Genomic DNA, 24,589 nt, shown 5'->3' with positions numbered 1-24,589 from the left:
TTTCCCTACTCCTGCCCAGCCACCAGTGTAGATCCACCTGCTACAGCCATAGCACAGGGGTGGGCCAAGCTCAGGCTGAGAGCGCAAGCACAGAGGCATTGACCAACTGAGACCTGTCTGTTCCTGCTTCAGCCAGTGGGAGATGTTGTAGGTTTGCCTACAGTGACAGGTTTCCTAACTGGTTCTTTGCTGGCAAAAGCTCTAGCGCGGATGAGGTTTCAGGAGGCATCTTTATCCCTTCAGTTCCCTTGGCACATCTGAATACTGTACACTTCAGGAGTGAGCAGCTCATTTCTGTCAATGAGGTGTTTGCTTGGTTCATAACAGTTCTAAGAAGAAGAACGCTCTGTGCTTAGGGCCTTGGCGTGCTGGATTGTGAAGGGCTTTGGACTAACATAAGTGGCTGGTGTGCCAGGTAGTGCCTAGAAATCAGGCCAGTCTCCCCTTCCACTACTGTGAATTATTTAAGTCAGTAGAGTTATCTGGCTGTAAAATGAGTTGAAAGGCAGGAGTAGGGAGAATCAGGCCTGACACATACATATAAACCTGATCACTTGATTGGCAGCCCTCTGCTGACAGTCTATGATGAGAGTGCTTTTCTCACCCTGGAGGTGGTTCCTTGATTTCTCCTTACTTTCCTTATGACTGGGAAGAATCCTGCTCCCAATGGAGTCACTGGGACTTCTGGCACTGATTTCAATGGGAGTAAGGGTTTGAATAGCTATATCCAGAAAGGGAAGAACAAAGCAGATCAGCTTACTTTGCTGCATCATGGTGTTCAGATTGTTTTTTTTTCTCTCCCTGCCTGTCCTCAGGCAGCATTGAGTATCACTCAGCGGGCACTTGGCTCCCAAATTTCAAGCCCTGACCCCCAGAGCTGGAGACTCAGGAGGACTCTATAGTATTGTTAATGAGTTAGCTGGAGTGTGAGTCAGCCTGTGTGCAACTGCCCCTGGTGCACTGCACAGTGAGGTCCTGTGAGTATTGTGCATCCCTCGTTTAGGGCATCAGTCCCTAAAATGCCTCCTTTAGCCCTTTCCAAGCTTGCAGCTTTGCAGTCCCCCCAATCTTCTTTGGATGCCACGTGCTGCCCTCCCTGACCCAAGGCTCTTTGTACATGGAGTCAGAATAGGAGAGGTGGAGATCCCAGCCCAGCTTTATGAGTCCTCATGCCCTGACACTGAATCCTCTCCTGATACCTCAGACCGTTTGCCCCTTTCATTCACTGTCTCAGGAGAGACCAAAGAGCACGTGGGTCTATTATCTTCCCGAGACAGAGTCCAGAAACATCAGCTGGGCAAGATAGCTCAGGTGCTGCCCATGCTTTTCCAGCTCTGAGATACTGAGTTTCCAAGCCTGTTAATACATCCCCTTTCCCTAAACAGCAATCCAAGAACCGCCCTGGCATTCTCTCCATCTGCATGAAGTCTGTCACCTCCACCGCAATTTTAAACCCCCTTTAGCTGCCCATCCAGCTCTCTGCCCTCCCCTTCCCCCACCACCCTTGATGCTTCTCTGACAAACCTACCTGAATCGCTCCTGCCCAGCCGTGTCCCAAAACTGCAGCTTAACCTGGACCCCAGGTTCAATCTCCATAAATTGGACGTAGAAATCTACTCCCACAGTTTGATTAATGGATTCGAGGAAGACGCCTTCAGTGTAGCGCTTCAGCAGGGATGATTTCCCCACCGTGGAGTCCCCCAGCATAATAATCCGGAACTGGTAGTGCCAGTGTGAATCCATGGGGATGTCAAAGGAGAAAACCCCAGGGGAACAGTGCAGACTAGAAGCTGCCAGGAGCCCTGAGCCAAGCGTATGCAGTGCAGAGGAAGAAAGCATCTGAGGAGTCCCACTGCTCTGCTAGTTGGGACTTGCTTAGGTCAGAGTGGGATTGCTTCTTGCTGATGCCTGACGGCTGTGAAGTGTTTTTCTCTGTTCAGGCAGGTAGCTGCCACACCAGTTTGGATCTGCTGTTTCTGTGGCCCCCTCCCCCTGAGCACACAATTGCAGGAAGGTGAAGGCAGAGAAAAGGTTTTTCTTTTTGGTTGGGACTGATCCTCCCTACACAATAATGCTCAGAGGAACAAGCTAAATAGATGCAAAGCTCTGATGAGGAAGCAGCTCATTCTCATTACGTTAGATTAAGAGAAGAGTACGTGCCTTGCGGTTTGAGAGGACCGGGAGTCAGGTGACCTGGGGTCTATTTGTTTGGCCATCACTGTGGTCTTGGGCAAGCAGCTGCATTTCAGATATCCCCCTTGTGAAATGAGGATGATGTTAATGACCACGCTGGGGCGTACAAGGCTACATTAGCCTAGTTTTGAGCCCTTTGGAATACACTAGAGACATATCCTAGTCTGCCTCTAGTCTAGCATAACAGAAAATATTGTAGGTTCACATTCCCTTCAAGGGTTTGGCTTTTAGAGGCATGCACTTCCTTTCATCATCAGTTGCCAATCTAGGCATAAGCCCAGGACCTGCTATAGGCAGATGTCTGAGCCACAGGCTTCCCTTGGGAAGATGTTTAACCTGTAAGACATGACCGTGCATGTATCGTATTGTGTTTGTTCATGCTTAGCACACCCAAAGCCAAAGACTGAGCTTTTGCAATACAACTACATATGAGCTAATGGAAGACATGCCTCACCTGGCTTTGCAATATATATGCATCTGAATGTATAAATCAGTTCTGGGTTCTTTTAATACTGAATGTAGACATGTCCCCAAAACTTGTGGAGTTCAGAATCAGGCTGCAGGAGCCTTCCTTGTCTACACAGCCATTGTCAAATAAATGTAACCTACAACTTCCCAGTGTGCAGTTTTGTCCTTCTGTAGTGCTGACTGGACAAATATATTGGTTGTTAAATCTAGCACCACTTTGGTTAGTCCTGGTGACTCAGCTTGGGTAGCAGAAGCTTATGTTTGAGATGCAGAGTTCATAGGTTCAGCTCCTGGTGCAAATGAGCCACTGAGCAGTTTGGCATGGCACATAATCAAAGAGGTTCCGCTGATTAAATTCCCTTGGTGTGAGACTTTCCACTGCAGCAGCTGTCAGGAGGGTGGCAGCACTGGTTTTCCCCAGGGGAACAGTTGGATACACTGGCATTGAATCTTAGAAGCAGTAGGTATGGGGTAATGCTACTGTGCTAAAGGCAGTGTAAGACCCTCAGTAGACCAGGAAAGGCTTGTTCAATTTGACTTCCATGTTCCTAGTGAGACAATTCTCACACCTGTTCCCTCCTAAAGCCCATTAATGCAGGTAAAATTATCTGCAGGAATGAAACACCAATGTGGCTGGTCCACATTGATGGTCTTAAGAAGAAACAAGATAGCCCGATTTGGGACAATAGGAGAGAGATCAGACAGACAGACAGTTCATCCTAGGAAGGAAGTTATCCTCTCAACAGAGGTTTAAAAATATTTTAAAGGAGATACAATACCGTGATGATGAGGGAAGTTTGAACGGGCAGCAAGACTCCTGGGTTCTCTTCCTGCCACTATTCTGATCAGGTCGCTTGACTTTCTAGTGCCTATTTACCCACCTATAAAATTAGCATAGTATTTACTTTCTGAATCCTGCACCATCACAGAAGGGCAATGAGACTTCATTAGTTAAAATTTACTAAATGATTTAAGTTCAGATACAATAGAGCCATATAGCAGCAGAACAGATCCACTCTCTCCAGGCATGGAGTTCTCTTCCCCAATGCCCAGACTTGAATGAACCACCAAATTATGGAATGGAAATACAAAAAATGGTCTTAATGAAGAATCAGATACTCGCTAGAGGTATTTGAATAACAGTGATTGTCCTCATCAGTATATGGCACAGTTTCATATTCACAAACACTGAGACCAGAGAGGGTTTAAATACCCAGGTCCTATTAAAGTCAGTGGGAGTTTGACTCCATTGACTTTCAACAGGGCCTAGATTTCTCTGAGGATCAAATGCCAGCTTGACTTCAGAGAGCCGCAGTAGACCTACCTAAGGAGGAACAGAGCTGGGATTTTCTCTAACCGGCTATGTATGGTGTCATAATCCCATTGCATAGGAGGAGGCATCAGTTCCTGGTAGTTTTTCCTCAGGAGTTTTAAGTGTTGAAATCTAGTCAAACAAAAACAACCGTCACAGGCAAGGAGATGGAGACCCAATGCACAGAACACTAGTGGGACAGACAGGAGAGGAGGGTCGACCCCTGAGCTGCCGCGTGGCCTTGACAAATACATCATTTCCCCTTTCCACCCTTCTGATTGTTTAGATGGCAAGTTCTGTTAATCAAGGGTCATCTGTTCCTGTGTCTGTGCAGTGTCCAGCACAATGGAGCCCTGATCTCAACTGAGGTCTCTAATGTTACTGAAATAACACTAGGAGTACAATCTGATTTTAAGACATGCTCAATTTAAGCTTAATAACATGTATAACCGAATCCAATATGATTTTGAATTTAAGATGCCTCCCAATAACTTGATTCTGCACATGAAAAATGTATAAATGTCTTATAATTTTCCATAATCTCTATATAATTTTCCACGCATAGAATATGCAGAACATGTATAGAATTTCCATGTATTATTTTCTGCCTTCCCACCCCCCCACACTGGCTTGTACTCAAATCCAAGATGAGGAGCCTTTCTCCCCATGTTGAATGAAGGGGAAAAAACTCTCTTCTTGGATTCAAGTAAATAGGGTAATATGAGATTAAGCTAGAAAATTAGCAAAAAATAGTCAATTACACAAGTGGTGCATAAATACTAGACTGGTTCTATGTAGTGAACTTCACTCCTTTGCACTGACCAATAAAACCATATCCCACTGTATAGACACGAATATCTGATAGATTTGCTCATATAATGAGAATTCATCCAATTACTATGTTATGTAACCCCCTTCTCCACCCCCACAAAGAAAAAAACTCAGGCCACAATGATTTCCTGTAAATATAAAATCTTTGAGGTGACTTGGCAAAACAGGGAGTAGTTAATAGCTCACTTATAATGCAAGAGCATATCAAGATCTCATTCAGGCTAATAGCCCCATTGATTGGATCAGATCTATTTACCAGTAACTGAATGTCAGCTGCAATGATCAAAGAGTTTCTTAGTCCTAAAATTAAGGTAAAAAAAATGAATTATTGTATTTAAAAGGGGCTTCCTCTGGTAAGAACCAAATAAAAGTCTCTAACAATGACTTAGTGCCAACTAGATTGCCTGTTTTTCACCTGGAAGGGGAAGCAATTTTTCATTAATTCAGTGCAATTCAACTGTCCAATGGATGAATGGATGAGATCCTTTGTTTCTGTTAGAGATGGACCTATGTCCCCGATTCTAACCCCAACCTGAACGTCAGACTCCTTCCCCATTTCTATTTCTGAATCAGCTCATCCATCCCCATAAATATTTCACATCCTTGGCATCACAGTATCACCTCCCCACCTCCAACACCGTAAGTCCTGGTCCCTAATTTCTTGGCTAACACAGGCATTTTTCTGGTGTTTTTCTCTTCTTTTGGGGTTTGCAAGTTTTCTTCTTGTGAATCACCTTCACCCCATCCCAGCCTTCCTCCAGAGCAATCTCCTTGTTCTTCAGGGCTTCATAGACGGTGTTGACCATAGTCTCAAAGGCCAAGTCCACATTAATATTGCTCTTGGCAGATGTTTCAATGAAGTCCATGCCCAGGTAGGCTGCCAGCCCTTCTGCCTCCTCAGTGGAGACCTTACAGTCTGATTTCAGGTCACATTTGTGGCCAATCAGGAGGAAGATGATCTTTTCCATAATCTGGATGCTGGCCACCTCTTGGTACCACTCCAGAATGTGTTCGAAGGACTTGCGGTTGGTCATGTCGAACACCAGCAGCACGCCCACGGCATTCCGATAGAAAGACCTGGTGATGCATCTGGGGACACAAATGAAATAGCTTAGCAAACCTTAGTCTAGGGATCTCAGAAGCTTTGATCTGCTTAAATTTTTCTATTCACGCCCAGGACGTGACACCAGCACGTTCTTACTTTGGGCCACACACGTTGGTTTTGTTTTTTGCTGCCTTATGACATAAAAAAATAGGTTTGGGAGTTGTTTTCTTTCTGTCTTTTACATTTAAAAATAAGGTCTTAACTACCTTGCCTTTTTTCTGGAAGACTGTATGGACAGCTAAAGGAGTGTATAATAATGACCCCAGAGATGGCAAGGAAATAAATTCATTTGAAAAAGAGCCTTTAATCAGCTTTATTTGAAACTCCCTGGGTTTTTTGTAAATACTGGGCGTGTTTACACGTGCATTTGCACTGGTTTAAATTTACTGCGCAGTAAGTGGGAATAGACTGACATCTACATGTACAGACGTTAAAGTGCATTAATACTGTGTGTGGGCTGACTTGGGACTAAAGTTAGTCCCAAGTCAGTCTACACACACAGTATTACTGTGCAGTAAGGTGTCTACATGTGTGTTACTGTGCAGTAACTAATTGGGCATACATTTGATATCTGCACGATGCAGATATCAAATTTACGTTCAAGTTGTCGTAAGTTGCTATATTTACTGTGTAGTACAGGCACGCATGTGTGGACACGTGCCTGTAATGCACAGCAATTTCAGTCACCGTGCAGTAAATGCACGTGTAGAAGTGCCCACTAGGTGCATCTACACATTCATTAATGTGCCACAGCTACTGTGCCTTAAGTTTAATACTTAGATAATCAAGTACTAAATCAATGTGCAGTAACTTGCACTACTGTGCAGTAGTGCTGGCACACGGGGGTTTTTTGGACGTTAACTGCACAGTAGCCTAATACTACTGCGCAGTAGCATATTAGCACAGGTTTTGCCTGGCATGCTACTGCGCAGTGTTATTAGGCTACCACGCAGTTAGTGTCTTGTAGATGCACTACGATCTCAGCTGACCCTTACTGCTTCAATTAAAGACAGGTATGAGAGTCCTTGAATTGCAGTTGTGTCCTTGGACTGTATCTTTGCTCTCTTATCCAGCGCTTTGGGTTCCTTTAGTAGCCCTCTGTGCTGAGAGATGGAGTAGGGGGAAGGGGCATGCTTGAACTTCAGGCTCATTCACTCTATGGGTCAAGACCCAAAATCTCCAGACCCCCACAGCTATATGTGCCATATCTTGTGGCAGACACCCCAGCCCATCCTAAAGTTAGAAAGAAAATAGTCGGTTAGATGGTCTGTGCAAGCAAGCTACTCACATGAGTATATATATTTTTTGGCTGTAACTAGAACAGTAATTCCATCCTCCATGCACTCATTTAAAACACTCAGCTCCACCATCACTGCAGATTCTTAGTCTGCTTCTCCCTTTTCCACACTTGACAGAATCCGTTCTCCAATGGACAGCAATCACTATTTTCCCTTTCACCCCCACACACAAAGGACATGAGGTAATATCAAACCCTGCCTCGACTCTGAGAAGTGCTAATGGTGTGTTAACTCCACTCTCCCTCCAGCTTCTCTCCAAGAGCAAGCCAGAAATGACTGTTGGTTCGCTGCTGGCCAAACAAAGAGTTGTAACTGACCCTGAACATACAGATCTCTTGCAATCCAATCCCTCCCACCCTGCCTTCAACTGCAAATACCCTTCCCAAGCCTGGCTGGGTGGCTTCAAGCACATGATGCCATTACATCATAACATTTACAAGGCTGCAAAGAAAACGAAGCAAAATATTGTGAAAAACACCTTGCTTGGGCCTTTGGGCACCAGTGCAGCAACAGAAAGAGCAAGACTGAGGGCACAGAATGGTCCATGCAGAAAATAGGTCTGGGTGAGCTGGGTTCCTATCTATGGGCAGTGTCTGGGCTGGAGAAGGGAATAGGGTTTTATTGGATCTGGGTTTCTGCGGAGAGGGTGTGTGTGTGTGTGTCTCTTTCTAAAAGGATTAGCTCCTGGCATGTAGATCTGTGTGCATGAAGGGCTGTGTCTCTCTGTCTCACTATGCCCACATTCCTAGAGTTGCCCAGAAACAGGGACCCTTGAGGCAAAAGCCCAGAGGTAACTCCCTGCACCTCTCCCGGGAAGAAATTACCGTGCCCCAGAAAGAAAGGGCCCTGGATTGGAATCAGGGGAAAATTGCTGAAATTAAGGCAGATGTACCTCTGTTCAAAGGGCTGCATCTTACAGCCACATTTTTTTCCCTCCGGACAACTGCGGTCTTCTTGGAATCTCTCTCTCGTGTTCATGGCCTCAAGCATTTTAACTCAGAACTTTATAAATGAGAGAAAGTGCCATCCAGTCTAACCCCTGGGTCAACTCACTGTGGGGCTCTGGCCACACGGGGGAAATTAAAACCCGTAACTTGCCACTGGTGCTAGGCTCTGTTTGTGGGATTGAATGGTTGAATGGATTGGTAGAAACAGGGGTGCAGGTTGTAGCCGTGTTGGCCTAAGGACATAGGCAGACAAGATTCTTTGGGTAAATCTGATATCTGTTATTAGACCAACTTAAATAGTTGGGAACAAATTTTTTAGCAAGCTTTTGGGTTTAAAAACCCTTTGTCGGGCTGAGGAAGTCTCTGCAGTTGGTGTGTGCTCTTCCTGGACGGAATGAATAGTAAAGAAGCCAGGGGCTGGGCTGGGCTGGGCTGCATGCAAGACTGATTGGTAGGAACATGCCCCTGAGCTTGCAAGGTAAAGAAAACCCATCGGGTGGATAGTGCTAGACGCGGTGTGGGTAGGGGGTTCTGTGTCCCTGGTCCCCAGGCTCCTCACCTGAACCTCTCCTGGCCGGCTGTGTCCCAAAGCTGTAGCTTCACCTTGATCCCTGGAGGCAGCTCGATCATCTTGCTGTAGAATTCCACCCCCACGGTGGGGCAGGGAGCTGGCCCGAAGCACCTCTCTGTGTACCGCCTGAGCAGGGAGGACTTGCCCACTGTCGAATCCCCCAGCAGGATGATGCGGAACTGATAGTGCCAGTTACCGTTCAGGTTACAGGCTGGAGGAGATGGTGCTGGCTCCATTCTCAGGTGCCCCAGAGGAGCAGACAGGCTGTGTGTGGGGCCTGGGGTACCCCTGTAGTCAGGGTGAAGCTTCCTGCGGAGGAGGGTGAACTGCTCTGGAGGCTGCGAGCCCTGCTCAGGGCAGCAGGTCAAGCTTTGCTACCATGGAATGACAGTAGAGAGGTTAAGGACAAAGAATTTAATCAGGAGTCTCCACCCTCATCCCATTAACTTCCTCCCCCCACCCCACCAGGTGGACTCCCCACTGGGAGCAGAGACAGTGTAGCTGGGAGAAGAGGCACTCCACCCCTTTCCTTTCCTAGCCTCAAACCACCCATCCCCACCTCCCCCCCATAAACAAACAGCTCCTCTGTATCAGGTTACTACCAGACTCAGGGCGGAGTGGGGAGATGCGATGGGGGCCAGGTCTACACTAACCAAGTTCTGCTGATGTAGCTGAGTCAGGTGAGGGTGTGAAAACAGTCATGCACCCCAGCCAGCATCACCGTGTCAGCAAAATCCATGCTTTGCAACTGAAGAGAGGGCCTTTGCTTATGTCGTTTGGGGAGGGGGGTATAACTATGCCAGGAGCAAAACTCCTTGTTTGCCATATGCTGCATCTCCATGAGGGGCACTACCCAGAGCGTTCCTCTGGGTTGGCTTCAGCAGAGGCTGCCAAATGTCTCTGGGTCCTAGGAATGCAGATATTTCCAATCCAGATCAGACTGGGAGCCCACTAACCTAGTGTTGCTTTAGAGGAGTAGGGAAGAAACTTACAGTTTCCAAGGGGCCACAGTGATTAGGGCCCCTTGGAAGGGGGATTTACAGGTAAGGGATTACAGGTCCCTTAGCTTTGATTCCTGTTGTTCTACCTTTGAGGGCAGCCCAGCCCTCAGCTGATCACTGCTACTACCTTTCAGCCACTCACGTGATCTCAAAAATGTCCCTTTATCTACATTCGAATACAGGAATCATTACAGAAAGACTGCAGGCCAAAGAGTAAGAAAGCAGAGGCCAGAGGGACAGAGCTCAGCAGAGACCCGGGTCAGAGGGTAGGAGGGGCCTGACCCACACTGCAGAGAAAAAGGGGAACTACAGTGCAGTCTGTTAGCTCAGAACATCCCAGGTGCTGGAAACCTTGGCTCTGGTTAAAAGCGTCAACAGTTTTGATTTCTGGCTTCATCCTCAGCCACTGTCTTGAACACAGCGGGCATGTCTACATGTGTATTTATACGCTTCTAAACTTAAGGCAATTTAGGCACACGTCTATACATGGACACACTAACACACAGTAAGGCACATTAAATTTAGGCGTGAATAGCTAAGTCACATTAGTGCATGTGCAGATGTGCTAATGCATATTAATGCGGTGTGTGTCCATTGACGCACGTTTAATGTGCATTAGCACATCTACACATGCGCTAATGCAACTTGGCTATTTGTGCTTAAATTTGATACCTGCTTTATGCGGGTATCAAATTTAGGCTCACATAGCCTTAACTCATCATTTTTAAAGCACATTAAGGGTACGCACATGTAAACACGTGCCCTCAATGTGCCTTAAAAGTAGCAATTTTAGGCTAAGCCTGCTTAAAAGAAGCACATGTAGACATGCCCAGTTTGGTCAAGGCTGAGCCATTCCTAGTATCCCTTGCAGAAAGGGGCCTAATCCTTTGGAGGAACAGGGCTTACTCTCCTCATGATTGATTAGTATAGCTTGGTTTAGCAGCTCAATCATTTCCCTCTGAGAATGAGATAGTGAAAGCCATGAACAGTATTCACAAAGGGCCAGGAGTTAATTAGGAAAGGGAAGGCTGAACAGTTGAACTGACTCTGTTGTTGCCAGACAGGAGTTGTGAATGATCCGCAAACAGGTGCTGATTGTTCCTTGCCTGTGTCCCAGGCACTGGGGACAGAGGGAGGGGGCCTTTGTTGTCAACATCCTCCCCTGAACTGCCCCAGGTTGTCCTTTATCCCCTCATACAAAACATCTTAGTGAGCAAAACTAATGAGGAGGGTTTTCAGAGCTGGAGGAGTTAAACAATACATGTTAAAAAAAGAATGTGATAGGGTCAGAGTTCATGTACTGGGGGGGTCGGGGGTGGGGGGTCTGTTGTGCTTTGTACAGTGGAAGTGTGACCTAATGAGTAGGGTATTAGAGTGTGACCCGGGAGACTTGGTTCTAGCCCTAGCTTTGCCACTGGCCTGTGCCTCAGTTCCCCCATCTGCTAAACGGCACTAACCAGCCTCTTCTTGTGAGCCTTCAAGGAAAGATCTCAGTTCTTGGGTCCCTCTCCCATCTTTGGGGGCAGGATTTTCGGGGCCCCTGCCCTCTAATCCTCTGGAACATCAGTTATAAAAATCACATTCAGTTCACCCATCCCCCCGATACAACCATGCAAAACTGCCAGGTCTAAAGGGAAGGAAAAGAAAGGGTCATTTTCCAATATTCTGTTCACAGTTTCCCCTTTTCTGCGCCTCCTTAGCATTATGCAGGTAGGTGGAGAAGATAGCTGGGGACGCTGGCAGTGTGAGTTCCTTGTGGACTCTGCCTGTTTCCCGTGTCACCTGACTGCAGTAGAAGCCGATTCCATCAGATAGGAGTGTTGTCATGCAGGGAATGAGCATGGAGCCGACAGCACTAAAACCTGGCAAATCCTCAGTGCAGTGGTTTCCTTTAGTTACTTTCCAGCTGAGGGTCTCAAATCTGTGCAGGGAGCAGATTTCTTTAGAAAAGCAGAGGCCACACAGTGGTGTGTCTGCACCGCCATTGTATCATGTCCAGGAGTATCGTCTGCCAGTGTACTTCCACCTCTGCACTTAGTGGGGCAGCCTTAAAAACACCCTAAACACAGACCAGTGAGCATGCCCAAGACTGAAAGACAGAGAACAGAGAGCTGGGCACTGTTGTAGGCTAGATTGCTTCCTTTCTGGAAATTGGCACACACGGCTTGGCGGGGGGCATGCTTCACAGCTGCTCTGCAGAAAGAATGGAAGGGGTGTAGATGTGCCCTATATGCCACCCCCTCCCCACCCAATACAGTAGCTAAATTTAATGAAAACAAAATTGTGTAACATTAACAGCTCAACTATTTAAATTCATTTCAGGACTATTGCTTGCATCAGTCTAGCTGCTGGCCCCAAGGATTTACCACTCTTACTCTTTGATCAAACTTCACATATATTTGCTCCGTGAAGAGCCAGTTTCTTCTACACTGGACATGTCTACATGTCCATTCATGTGCTGTAATTATGGCACATTAAGTGTAGTACCTGTAATAACAGGTACTAACTGAATGTGCAATAGTTGGCACTACTGTGCAGGAGCACTGGCAGACATCTTTTAAGTGACACCAGTGCACAGGAGGACTAATTCTATGGCTCATTAGCATGGCTTTTGTCATGACGCGCTAATGAGCCGTAGAACTAGTCTACTGCACTTTTAAGGTAAATGCAGACAGTCAAAAAGCCCAAAGCTGAATTGATCCAGTTTTTGCTGGTTAATCTAAACTGCAGGGATTAAATTGAGAAACAACTGGTGAGACTTTCACTTTGGATGCAGGAAATGCCGCCACATACCTGCAGCAGCTCAGGCCAGAAGCGGGGGTGGGGGGTGCACTGAAGCACAGCTCTGGCACATAGCCAACATGGGCTGTGTGTTCACTTCCTCTTCCTGCTGCCCCCCAGGTCCCTGAGGTTTGCTGTCTGCAGTCACAGCCAGCAGTAAGTTTTTAGCAGAGCAGGGCAGCTCTGTACTCGGGGGAAGGGAAGTTTAACTCCTCTCCCTGGCTCCAGACCCCAGCCAGGGTTTCCTTGCAGGGGGCAGTTCTGTTCTGTTATAGGTTTAAACCAGTTTCCGATTATTTAAATTAGTTTATATGCAACTTCTGTCCGTAGCCTTAGTGTCTTGTGTTGATATGCCTACTGTTGAGGCTCTTTGCTGTGAAGAGTAGGAGTTTCAGGCCAAATTTATACTCCCAGTCAGGGCTGGCCCATCCTATCCTGCAGAACCTGTGGCCACGGGGGCCCCCTGCAGCCAGGAACACTCTAAATCAGCGCCGTAGCAAGGGGTGTGGGCAGTTGCCACCACTGGGGTCACGTCCAGCCACTGGCCACTCCCCCTCCCCCTGCCAGCTTCTTTGGCTGCCCACCCCACTGCCACCGACGCCTCCACCGGCTTCTTCATGTCAGGAGGCCCCAAAACTGTATCTTGTGGGCAGGCCCTGCTCCTAGTGGTTCAGGCTTGAGAGCTCATGAATTTTAAAGCAGTTGCAAACTTAATAAAATATCTTCGGTCCCAGCTTTCAAAACACTCGATGACCAGAAATGGCTGAACTGCTCTGATTTATAGTGCCCCTATAGGGGATTATCCCTTTTTAGTGAGAAGTCATGACTTTGGAATTTGAAAACGAAGACATCGAGGTCAAAATGGAAATGCATGTATTGTACCTCTTAGCATAGACACAGCACGCAACACAGTAATAAAGAAAGAGATCCATAAAAGCATTTAAAGAAACGATAACAGCAAAATTTGGGGCAGGTGTCTTAGCTGGACAGCTAATTATGGCCAGGTACTAAAGTGCAATTCTACCGTGCAAAGCAACATTGGAAACAGATGAAGAGCATATCAATTTTCAGTGCTTCCTATTTTGCATAGATTGCAGTTGCCATGTCCACTCCCCTTTTATCATGAGCTGGTAAAAAAAAAAATCTAGCTGTTTATTCTCAGTCACATTTTTTGCAGTCAGTTACTTGTGTAAGCCTAAAAGGCTGCATACGATAGCTGAGGGCATTAAAGTTACCTACTGACATTTTACCAAGTGTATAGTTTGAGTGAGGGTATAGGCAGGGCAGTCTAGAAATTATGTGAGGCAAGAATTTTTAGGGCAACATCTTTTTATCTATTGGACCAGATCTGCAATTGAGATAGTTAGACAAGCTTTTGAATGCAAGACATTCTTCATCAGTCTGATCAACCTGGGAAAGAATGTCTTGCATTCAAAAGCTTGTCTAACTCTATCCCAACTACATAGCTGGTCTACTAAGACATATACCCCGAGAAATCCTTGCCTCTTACATTAACAGCTGTCGTTTTTCCTGTTTCTAAACAGATACTTGGAAATTTGTTTCTCCAGCATAATGGAACTTTTATGTCACGATACATGAACATACATACCACCAATCTTTGCATTTAGATGCCGCTTCATGTGTAAGGCTTTAGTTATAAAACATTTCACATTTTTGTGACATGGTAGCAGCTAGGGTACATTAGAAGACAATTTGTATAGAAGAGCAATTCTCAACTTCATTACCCAAGGCAACCCTCAGAAAATTCAAAATCTTAGGTGCCACTTTTCCCCCCCCTCTCTCTATGGGGACTAATAGAGCAATTATTCTATTGTAAAGAACACAAGAAGACCACAGCAGGTCAGGTTTTTTTGAAACTACAGATTCCCATTCGAAATCTCTCGGCTTATCTTGAAAATCATGTGTATTTTCCAGAGTTAATGCCCCCCACCCCTCTTTTCACATAATTAAGTTTTCTAAAAAAACCCCAGTATTATGTTATTCTTAGTCAGTATAAAAGTCTTATACAGAATACCGGCCCCCTGAACTCTCATTGGAAGCTATGAACTAAAACTAAAAGTAGACACAGCAGAGTCCAAGAAAAAAGTTTCCAATAGTGGCTTTATTTCCAAATGCCCCTAATAGAGGAAAGACTTGCAAAAAAGACCAAGCATCTTTATACCAAAAGGGGTTTTTATTCAAGGACTACTTTCCCAGCATATGCCAGATGACTCTCTGTCCTGGGCAGCTTGGGGTGTACACGTGACTAGGGAAAAGCAACAAGGATTTTCTGTACAAGTGTGATGGGAGCCAACTCACAGCCAGTCAAAGTCATTGGCCTGCTCACCTGCCATGCCTTTGATAAAACTGATATTAAGGTGGGAGGCTGCCCATTTTAATGCTCTGATGTCAAGGGCATTATACATGGCTCTGACCTCCCCTATACTGTGTCCCATACTTCACAGATGGCATCCAACTTACCCCCAATTCCCCTGGCCCCAAGTGCTGGGCAGCACTTGGACTCTGGCCCAAACCACCTCAGGCGTCCAGAGACCACCCTGCGCCTCCAGCTGATGCCCTATCACTGGGCCTCAACTCAATGAACTAGTGGAACCGTCCTACGTGCAGTCCTTCAGGCCCTGCTCGGACCTTACCCTGCATGCCCCTGCTCAGCCCTTCAGGCCTGCTGACATGGACCCTACTCTATGTCCCTTCAGCACAGTCCTTCAGGTCCCCATATGGACCCTACTACTTTTTATGTCCCCTTGCTGGGGCCTCAAGGCCTATGTCCCATGGGACTTGGGTGTCTCTAAAAGTGTGCCTGGACCCTAGGAACCTCCTCCATCCCCATAGTTCCTATCCTGACCTCCAGGTGTTCTGTGAGCAGCAGCTCCAGCCAGGTGACGCTCCCTCCCTGGCTGCTTCCAGCAACTGCTGGCCCTACTTCCCAGGGCCTGCTCTGATCCCTAGCAGCTGTGCCCCATTCCCAATCAGGCAGCCTCCTGCTGGTCATTTGACTCCTGACTGGAAAAGCAGCCATCTGTAGGCTGCTCTGCTGCTTGTTCTAGCCCTTAAAGTGGCAGGCAGCAAAGGTGCCCTGGCACAGCAAGATGATGCAGGAAGCCCAGAAATAGGTTTTCAAGAGAAATGTAAAGTCAAAGTTCCAAAGGAGGAAGCTATAGCAGTTATAGCCCAGTCTTGGCCTGCTTTTCAGCTTCTTGTTCCACTTTGACCTGTAAACACACAAGACGACAAGTTAGATCTAGATGGGAAGAGTGAACAGCTTGCCTCATTGCCACATTCAGGTCCCCTTCCCAATCCTGTCTGCACCAGGGCAATTCACTTAGCAGCACTGGGAGCCTTTCATGCAGATGACTTGCTGGCCAAGAGCACTGGCATTCCCAAGTGCTACATCCCGCCTTCTAAATGACTGCCTGGCCTCAGTCCCATATCCGCAGGATTCATCCAGCAGTCACCATGTAACAGGAGTCATCACTGACCAGGCAGGGTAAGCAGGTATGTAAGTAGCCCTTGAAAAGCACAAATTGTAGAAACTATACTCATTCTAGGGAAATGTTCCAGCTCTAGAAAAAAGCTTCCCCCCCCCTTCCCCCCTTCTTTTTGGAAGCGTGGGACCAGATACTCAACTGCTATAAAACTTGCATGGTTCCATAAATTCAGTAGTGCTAAACTGACTTTCACCATGAGGATTTGGACCAGTGTCAGAAAATTCCTTCCAACCAGCAGCCTACCAGTGCAGTTAACTGATAAGTTTCTGTAAGTGGCCAGCCTCCTTGGACTACCATGGAGCTCCAGAAGGGCAGGGGTTAGCTAGGGTTTTGCCATTTCAGATGGGCGAGGGGCAAACATTTCTTAGATTGGCAATATGTACTTGGTCCAATGAAGTCCGACAAGCTTTTGAGAGCAAGGCATTTTCTGCATTTTCAGTCAATCAATCCTTGCCTGATTTCTGGACTGTAATAGATTTCATAGACATTAGGGGCTGGAAGGGACCTTGAGAGATCATTGAATCCAGTCCCCCCACCATAGGCAGGTAGGGAGCTGGGATCAAGTTTTTTGAAAGAGTCCAGAGTAGGTGCTTGCACCACCTCTGGGGGGGTTTGTTCCAGACCCTGGACACACGCACTGTACAGAACTTACACCCGCTGTCTCACCAGGGCCAAGTCAAGTGGGAGGATGACTTCCCTGGTTTTGCTTGAGAGGCATCAGTGGATGCACACCAGAGTTTGGTTAGCTTTGTCAGCCACAGCATAGCATTGGTAGCTCATATTCATCTTGTGGTCAATCAAGACCCCCAAGTCCCTTTCGGTCATGGTGCTAATGAGTGCAGCACTGCTGGGCCTGCAAGTATGTTGAAGGTTCTTCCTACTGAGATGCAGCACCTTATACTTCTCTACATTGAAGGCCGTTGGGTTTTGGTCAGCCCACATTGAGAGCATGTCCAAGTTGGCCTGTATCCCTAACCTGTCCTCCGGTGTGGCTGTCCTCCCCCATAATTTGGTATCATCCGTGAACTTGGCCAGTTCGCATTTGACCCCTGAATCCAGATCATTAATGAAGATGTTGAAGAGTACCAGCCCAAGAGTGTCACCCTGTGCCACACTGGTTTGCTCCCATCAACTAGTACTCTTTGGCTACACCACTCACACACAACCATTTTTTATGGGTAGACAGACACAATGATCCTAGTTAAAGCAAGAGTGCACCAAACTTGATGCTGTTGTGGCCTCCCTGACAGGTCCTTTAGAAGCACATGTGAAAAGCTACATGATAAACCCTTTCAAAGCAGATACTGATGAAACTTACTTTGCTATCAAACACCATTCCAGAATTTCAGCCCCTTGCAAAGTGCCCATCATGTTCCTCTGGGCATCAGGATTACTGTGCTGGCTCCTGATAAGACAGTTCTCAGCCGCTTCCATTTGCTGAGAGATTCCTGAGAAAAGCAAGCATGGAACAGGAATTAGAAACAGGAACAGGTTTTCTGCACAGATCAGTAATACAAATACAAGCACGGTACACCTAAAACATCAGCTCAAATTCAACAAGGGGAAAGTTTTGCTTATTTAGGTGGTCAGCTGGGAAAGCCCATTCTGGCCTTAAAATTAGTTAGCACGTTCCAAATAAGAGCTGCATTAAAAGAGTGTTTATCCACACTCCCTGGACCAGAGAGATTTACATTCCTCAGGGCTCTGCCAGCAAGTAAATGTTTTCAAACTAGTCTCTCAGTGCAGGACTGTTCCAGCAAAGAGGGCGAGACCAGCTTGTATTTTATTCTCCCTCCTTTTTTGACCATGAGATCGGTGTTCAGATCTGATGGGAAAGGGTTCTGGAGGTGAAGCAGCTAAATTTCTGTTCAATGGAGTTTCTCTCACCTCGTGCAGTGGCTGCTCCGACTCAAGTTCCATTCATCTAGCAGGTGAGCTATCCAGACAATTGCTTGGGGGTCTGAATGATGCCAACAAGCCCTAGAACACAGATTGTAACAGCATCCTTACAGTCAGTGGAGTCCCACAGTACAGCATTCTACAGATTTGCGTTGCTCAGGACTCGGACCCTGCAGAGCATGACAGTGGGCCCATTGTAGGAGAGGTGAGTGACAGCTACAGGCATCAGGGGCCTCGCCATCAAAGTCCCTCCTCCTTGCTATTGCATGTAATTGGAGACCCTGTGGCTATTTTTGTTGAGCCACAGCTCTTGGATTTACATGCAGCCTAAGCATCTGGCAATCCCAACAGGCCTCAGAACAGCTGTTAGGAGGTCACTCAGCAGAAGATAGTAGTGCAGGTCATGCACCGACCTGCCATGGACTTGCTGGGTGACCTTCAGCAAGTTATTTCACCTTGCCATGCCCGTTTCCCTTCTGTAGAATAGGGACAATAATGGCCTCTCTGGGAAGCACTGAGACCTAGCAGTGAAAAGCAACAAGAGGTAGACACTTATCTATTAGTGATAGCAAGGAGAATATTTGCAAGAGCAGCTACCACCACAGCACATCTCATCTGCAAGGTCCATTCCAGGAGAGCTCTGCTTCACAACAGGGGCCACACCAAGGAATCCTACTGTAACCCTTCTGCTGGGTACTGGTCAGCAGCAATAAAGGCTAGGTTCGAGTTCCAGGGCACCCAGTAAATTTTCACTGTGGCTCAAGCCCCCCACCCAGGAGTCTGGGATCGCTGAAGTGGATGGGAGTGGCCCTGCAATAACCCCCCTCCTTGCAAGCAGTGTCAACACAGGAGGTCAGATTTATTACAGCAGATAGAGACAAAGAAAACACCAAATGCAATTTGAAATGCTGAGCTACAAGGTATAGCCTGTAGTTTACCTCTTCAGGGAAACTCCACCCATGCCCACACAGTTTGCAACTTCGGGGATTACCCAAAGGTTTAGCTCTGGGGGCCTGCACCACCACACCTGCCACCTGGCAACAGGCTGGACAAGGGGGGGGTGCCCACACTGTAGTTCTTATGAGTTGTTTCTTGGGGTTTGCTGCACCTCATGGAGCTACTAGCAAGCCTTGGTCCATCTGCAATGCAAGGGACCTTTTGTTGCTCCCTGGGAGGCTGTAGAGTGCCAATCTCCATTTCCACGTGGTGGCTGTGAGGGGGTGACTGCAGCTGAAATCTGTGTACTGCACCCCTGAAATTCCTAGTCCTGATTACACAGCTCCTGCTGGGGCAGTTAAGCTCTGCAAAAGAATTCAGGAGCCAAGCCTACCCATGGCAATGCCTGCGAGTTTCCCCTTCCGTATTGGCTCCTTTGCCCCAGATCTTTTAGCCAGCTGCCCCTTCCCTTGCGCTTGGCATGACACCACCCTAGCTTTCCTAATCAGGGTTTGCCACGCTTCCATGGCACTCTACTGTCCAGACAGCATGCATTCCCCCAGATCAACAAATCAGAGGGGGGTGGGGGGGAGCAGGAGGGAAAGAAAGATGCAATATTACAGCAAAATAGACACTGGTGGCAAACATGATTATGGTCAAACTAAAGCACATTCTGCAGTACAAAACAACACAGAGCAAATATGAAACCAGAATACACTTTACAGTACAAAATTACTTGTACACTGTGTTACACAAACAGTTACAAAGGGTATTCAATAGAACAGGCCACCAGAACATCAGCTAGTTACTACTGCAACAGTATTTTGCCTTTTACACCTTCCTCCCCAGGGCCTGGATGCACTGCAAGAGGATGGCCCCATGTCAGGCTTCTCAGCAGCTACCACACCATTCATAAGCATGACAGTCTCACAGCTTACCTGTCTGACTCATTGTACAGAGTGAAGATAGGTCCCCTCCATGATCCATGGGCAGGGGATCACCCACACCTCCCTGGAATAAAAGGAAAGTGCAACAGTTTGTTAGCCCACAGCAGTCTCCATTTCTTATTCTAGATATGGGCTAGTAATAGAGGAACCAGGCCTGCTGGAAAGCTGGCTGCCCCTCTGCCATCACAAGAGGAGTGGGTTAGGCCTACAGAACACCTGCCAGGTATGATCCAGCTCCAGGTGCTCCCACCTCATTGCACAGATGTCTCCATGTTCCTTCCAACCTGACATTCCTGGTTTATGACCCTGGCTGTACATGTACTTTCCCGAAATGTTGCTGGACAGTTATAAAAGGAACAAACTGGACAGCGACCGTCAAGGAAAACAAAATCACTCTTGGCTCCTTTTTGACCGCGCCAGCTACACAAGCAAGACAGACGCAGCTTCGATAGGGCCGTGGAAACAGTCTCAAGTGCTTCCTATGTAATCGGTACCAAAACACGAGCAGGTATTGTTGGTACAGCTTATCTGCTCCGATGACCAATATCATCATTGGCAGTCAGGGGACAGTAAAAGTGTAAGTCTTTACTAAACCTCCAAAGGAAGTGGTATAAAGCCACGTACCAAATGAGAGCAGTGCAAATCCCATGTTGGACAGGTCCCAGCATCGCCAGACTCTACTCCAGGCCTTGTGAAAGTTGATGCACTGCCAGACCTGGAAGAAAGAAAAAGCAGTCTCACTGCACAAGCCTGGAAAATGCAGGAGTGTGGAGAGGAACAGCACAACCCAGAAACGATCCCAAGTGCTGTGCTTTAAAATCCTGCCACGTGTAAGGAGCTGGGTAGAGGCCGTCCTACCTGGGGTGGGGTGCACTGTCTACCTCTAACTGTGTTAGCATTTATGCTCATTTTACAGGGCCACCTGCCTTACAGCAATTTTGCTGCAAAGTAACTGGACCAGTCTCCACACAAGACCCCCAAATCACCCTCCCTGAACAGCCAATTGAACTCCCTTATCCTCCAAGCCACCAATTCTCTCATTTATGCATCCTGCAAAAGTCTTCCTCTTGCACAATGCCCGGTAGCCTCCACACCAGCAGCACAGCATGCAACTCCTGCAGCTCGCAGCCGCCATCAGAGCAGGCAGCCACTCTGCTAGGTAACAGCCACTGTCACACAAAGGCAGGGAGCCCGTGTCTGCTCTCCACACGCACGCCAGAGCAACTCCCCTGGCTGCAACACACGCTGCAAGCACACACTGGCCCCAGAGGCCGGGTGGGGCATGCCCCCAAGCTCAGAGTTTTGTTATGCGCCAGGATAAAGATGCTGCAAGAGCTGGAGGTCTCCACCAGCTTAAACAACCCCACGCGAGACGGGTAAGTCTGGATCAGTGGGGCACCAGGCTGGTACCACTGCACAGCCCGCAGGACGGGACACCCTTCAGGTCAGAAGCGAGGGTTGCAGCCCCACATGCCCCTTCCTCTTCCCCACCCCAGGCCCAAGGCTCTTTGCAGCCGAAGCCTCCTCTGACCGCTTCCCAGCCCCGAGACCCCGGCCCTGCCTGCAGCACCCGCGCCGCCCCTCTGAGCCCAGTGCTCGGGGTCCGGCCTGCGGGGTCCAAGGGCCCGCACCCGCGCCCAGAGGGGAGGATGGCAGCGGATGATGAACTAGGCCGCGCCTCACCGCCATTGTCCCGCCTCGGCCCAGCGCATGGAAAGGGCGGAATGCTGCGAACCTCGGCTTTTATAGGCGGGCGGGCCAGCAGCGAGCGTCCTGATTGGCTTCGCGTGGAGCGCGTCCCGCAAAGCCTCCTGGGACATGTAGTCCCGCTGCAGTGACAGCCGCGTCCAGCTCCTGCCCCTGCGGTGCCCACGTGGCGTCACGGGGAGGTGCTTGCAAAGTCAGCCCGCGGCTTCCCAGGGCCCGGCGGCCTGGCGTGCGGGGGATGCTGCTCCCGTGACTTGCCCGCGCGCGGGGGTTTGCTGCAGGGCCCTCTGAAGGGTCTGTGGGGAGGGGGTGAAGCCTGTACCGGGCAGTGTGTGTGTCCCTTCCCCATTAGGAATGGGAGAAGGGGATGTCCCCAACATGTGGGGGAGAACCCAACATCCAGGGGAGAAGGGGATGCCTCCAACATCTGCGGGAGGACCCAACATCCGGGGGAGAAGGGGCTGTCCCCAACATCTGGGGGAGGCCCCAACATCCAGGGGGAGAGTCGGATGTCCCCAACATCTGGGGGGCACCAACATCTGGGGGAGCCACGGATTCCCATCTCAAAGCCTCTGGGACATGATTCTTACCCTCCACTTCATGTTTAGAGGTGCATCCAGTCCCCCTTCCCCAACCCTAAAAAATGAGCATGTGGATGTGTACGTTCCCATGCCCTCCTGGAAGCCCAGAGGGGCAGAACGAGATGCCAGCTCACTGGAAAACATGGGAGACTGATGTTCCCCTCTGCCCCTACCATGTGGACAGATGGGAGAAATGTGTTGCCTGCTACCCCGGCCCCAGAAGCCTGTGGGCTATGTGTTTTCTCCACCGCACTCCCCACAGCAGCAGGGAAGCTGGGTGTTATTTCCCTTTGCCCATATGAAGATAGAGGAGATTTTGCTTTGAACCCTGTCCCTTTCACAAGCCCATAGAAGTGGCCTTCTTTTTCCGAACCCCCTCCTTCCCTAAACTGTTTGGGAAGATCTCAAATCTACCACTGCTTAAAACTCTGGGGAGACAGAGTCATAGAAAGTTAGAGGTGGAAGGGACCTCAGGAGGTTGCATCTAGTCCAATCCCCTGCTCAAAGCAAGACCATCCCCAACTAGATCATCCCAGACCTTGTTGAGCTGGGTCTTAAAAACCTCCAAGGACAGAGCCCTTCCACCACCTCTCTGGGTAACCTGCTCCAGTGTTTTATTATCCTCCTAGTGAGAAAGTTTTTTCCTAAACTCTAGCATAAACCTCTCTTGCTGCAACTTGAGCCCATTGCTCCTTGTTCTGTCATCTGCCACCACTGAGGACAGCCCAGCTCCATCCTCTTTGAACATCCCTTCAGGTAGTTGAAGGCTGTTATTAAATCCACCCTGAGTTTTCTCTTCTGCAGACTAAATAAGCCCAGTTCCCTCAGCCTCTCCTCAGAAGTCATATCCCCCAGCCCCTGAACCATTTTCATTGCCCTCTGCTGGACTCTTCAACTTGCCCACATCTTTTCTGCAGTGGGAGGCCCAAAACTGGACACAGTACTCCAGATGTGGCCTCAGCAGGGCTGAATAGAGCAGAATAAACACTTGCCTCGATCTGCTGGCAATGCTCTTACCAATGCAGCCCAGGATGCTTTTAGCCTTCTTTCTAACAAGGGCACACTGCTGGCTCATATTCAGCTTATTGTCCACTGTAACCCCCAGGTCCTTTTCGGCAGAGCTGCTGCCCAGCCAGTCAGCCCCCAGCCTGTACCGTTGCATGGGACTGTTTCGTCTTAAGTGCAGAACTTTGCACTTCTCCTTATTGAACCTCATGAAATTTCTTTTGGCCCAATCCTCCAATGTGTCAAGGTATCTCTGATCCTAATCCTACCCGCCAACTTATCTACTACTCCCCCCAGCTAGGTGTCATCTGCAAACTTGCTGAGGGAGCACTTCATCCTATCTGCGACAGGAAAATGGAAGGGGACTGAATTCCTGCCTCATCCCTCCCCCACCTTGGACGAGGTGGGTCTCTCCACTCCCTCGGAAGGTGTGGGTCTGGGGCTCCTCCAAAAAACATTTTTGAAAGGGAGCATGTTTTCCTCAGCCCTTCTATTCATAGGTACAGACTGATAGGGAAGAAACCCTCCTGCAAAGAAATGGAGGCAAAAATCGCTGAAACAGAAGGATTTATGACAAGTGGCATGTCAGTCACATCTGCCAGCTTATGCTACACTTATTGAGGAACACTTAAAATGTAAGCACCCCCTAATGACTACTCACGAAGGGACAACGTAAGATGGATGCTTTGACTTTTGTAGCTTCCAGCAGCACAAAGTCTGGAGGAATATCGGTGTCCAGCCCTCGATCCCTAAGCCAGGAATCTGGATAAAATGGAAAAAATGAAAAGGTGATTGGGAAAAGACAGACTTAACCTTTCCTGAACTGAAGCTCACATGCTCTGCTGTGTTACTGCACAGCACAAGAAAGAATTACGCGCTGGAAATGCTCAGCTGCCCCAGCAACAGAGCCTGGTTATCATCCCAAGTGAGAAACCCTGGCAGAGACGAAAAGGAAGTGTGGGATTGAGCCCCAAACCTCCAGGGTTTCAGCATCAATTCCTGCTAAAGTGATTTTTCACTTCCTTGTCACCTCTGGTGCAATGGGCACAAGCAGATGGTCTGGACTCTACCTCCTACATGTGCTTCTGCATTTGGTATCACAGCAGCCAGAAAAAGCATGCCTGTAGTCCGCTTTGATCTGCTGTGGCTGAGCACCCAGCGCCAGGGGACCTCCGCTTTGGCCAGGCTTTCTGTCAAATGCCACTGAGGGGCAAGGAATGGAGGTCATTAGAGAGGAAATAGAAAGGTGCCCTGAAGTCCAGCTTAACTTTTCCTTCATGGAGAGTCTGGGGAACAGGATCTTCTTCAGAACATTTGCTAACGTTCAATGCAGAATCTGCTGCAGACTCTGATCATATCTGAGAGCAGGGAATACAGGATCTATCTACTCTGTTCATTTACATTGAGACTGCAGTGCAGGTCACTAGGGAACTGGGTCAGATCTGGTAAGGCTAGAAGCCTACATTAATATCTTTCCTACACAGCACTTGTCATAGGA

General features: G+C 48.2%; 2 protein-coding genes, 1 long non-coding RNA gene and 3 other non-coding genes across 7 annotated transcripts in view; all 6 read right to left on the bottom strand.

The window, feature by feature from the left end:
• Positions 1 to 2,906, bottom strand: part of LOC102371640 (ras-related protein Rab-39B-like) — a 6,557-nt gene extending 3,651 nt beyond the window's left edge. Inside the window, exon 1 of the mRNA XM_006021883.3 lies at positions 1,529 to 2,906. Coding sequence (XP_006021945.2) covers positions 1,529 to 1,839 — 311 coding nt within the window. The 5' untranslated portion in view covers positions 1,840 to 2,906. The remainder of the gene's footprint in view (positions 1 to 1,528) is intronic.
• Positions 2,907 to 5,024: 2,118 nt separating this feature from the next.
• RAB42 (RAB42, member RAS oncogene family) lies at positions 5,025 to 11,226 on the bottom strand. 2 transcript variants are annotated; one of them, XM_025201936.1, is made up of 3 exons: positions 11,184 to 11,226; positions 8,714 to 9,099; positions 5,025 to 5,893 (listed from the first exon to the last, which is right to left on the bottom strand). In XM_025201936.1, exons 2-3 carry the CDS (start codon positions 8,959 to 8,961, stop codon positions 5,470 to 5,472), a joined length of 672 nt encoding a protein of 223 aa, XP_025057721.1. In that variant the 5' UTR covers positions 8,962 to 9,099; positions 11,184 to 11,226; the 3' UTR covers positions 5,025 to 5,469. The 2 variants fall into 2 exon arrangements, with proteins under 2 accessions (XP_025057721.1, XP_025057720.1); XM_025201935.1 differs by lacking the exon at positions 11,184 to 11,226 and having other exon boundaries at positions 8,714 to 9,337.
• Positions 11,227 to 14,610: 3,384 nt separating this feature from the next.
• Positions 14,611 to 21,514, bottom strand: LOC102371468. The gene is made up of 6 exons (XR_323624.3): positions 21,482 to 21,514; positions 20,423 to 20,513; positions 19,790 to 19,862; positions 17,904 to 17,996; positions 17,335 to 17,464; positions 14,611 to 15,740 (listed from the first exon to the last, which is right to left on the bottom strand). It is a non-coding gene; the product is annotated as an uncharacterized LOC102371468 (long non-coding RNA).
• Positions 15,940 to 16,011, bottom strand: LOC112549970. The gene has a single exon (XR_003093631.1). It is a non-coding gene; the product is annotated as a small nucleolar RNA SNORD99 (small nucleolar RNA).
• On the bottom strand, positions 18,108 to 18,241 carry LOC112549973. The gene has a single exon (XR_003093633.1). It is a non-coding gene; the product is annotated as a small nucleolar RNA SNORA44 (small nucleolar RNA).
• On the bottom strand, positions 20,113 to 20,258 carry LOC112549972. The gene has a single exon (XR_003093632.1). It is a non-coding gene; the product is annotated as a small nucleolar RNA SNORA16B/SNORA16A family (small nucleolar RNA).
• Positions 21,515 to 24,589: the final 3,075 nt, after the last annotated feature.

Source organism: Alligator sinensis, unplaced genomic scaffold (genome assembly GCF_000455745.1).
Source record: "Alligator sinensis unplaced genomic scaffold, ASM45574v1 scaffold883_1, whole genome shotgun sequence".
In the NCBI taxonomy this organism is placed as follows: domain Eukaryota; kingdom Metazoa; phylum Chordata; order Crocodylia; family Alligatoridae; genus Alligator; species Alligator sinensis.
Note: the sequence above shows the minus strand (reverse complement) of the source record. Positions and strands in the feature narration are given on the sequence as shown.

Coding starts and splice junctions, on each gene's coding strand:
- RAB42 (XM_025201936.1), bottom strand. CDS start 8,961: ATGGAGCCAGCACCATCTCCTCCAGCCTGTAACCTGAACGGTAACTGG. Junction 5,894..8,713: donor GCCGGCCAGGAGAGGTTCAG/GTGAGGAGCCTG, acceptor TTGTGTCCCCAG/ATGCATCACCAGGTCTTTCT.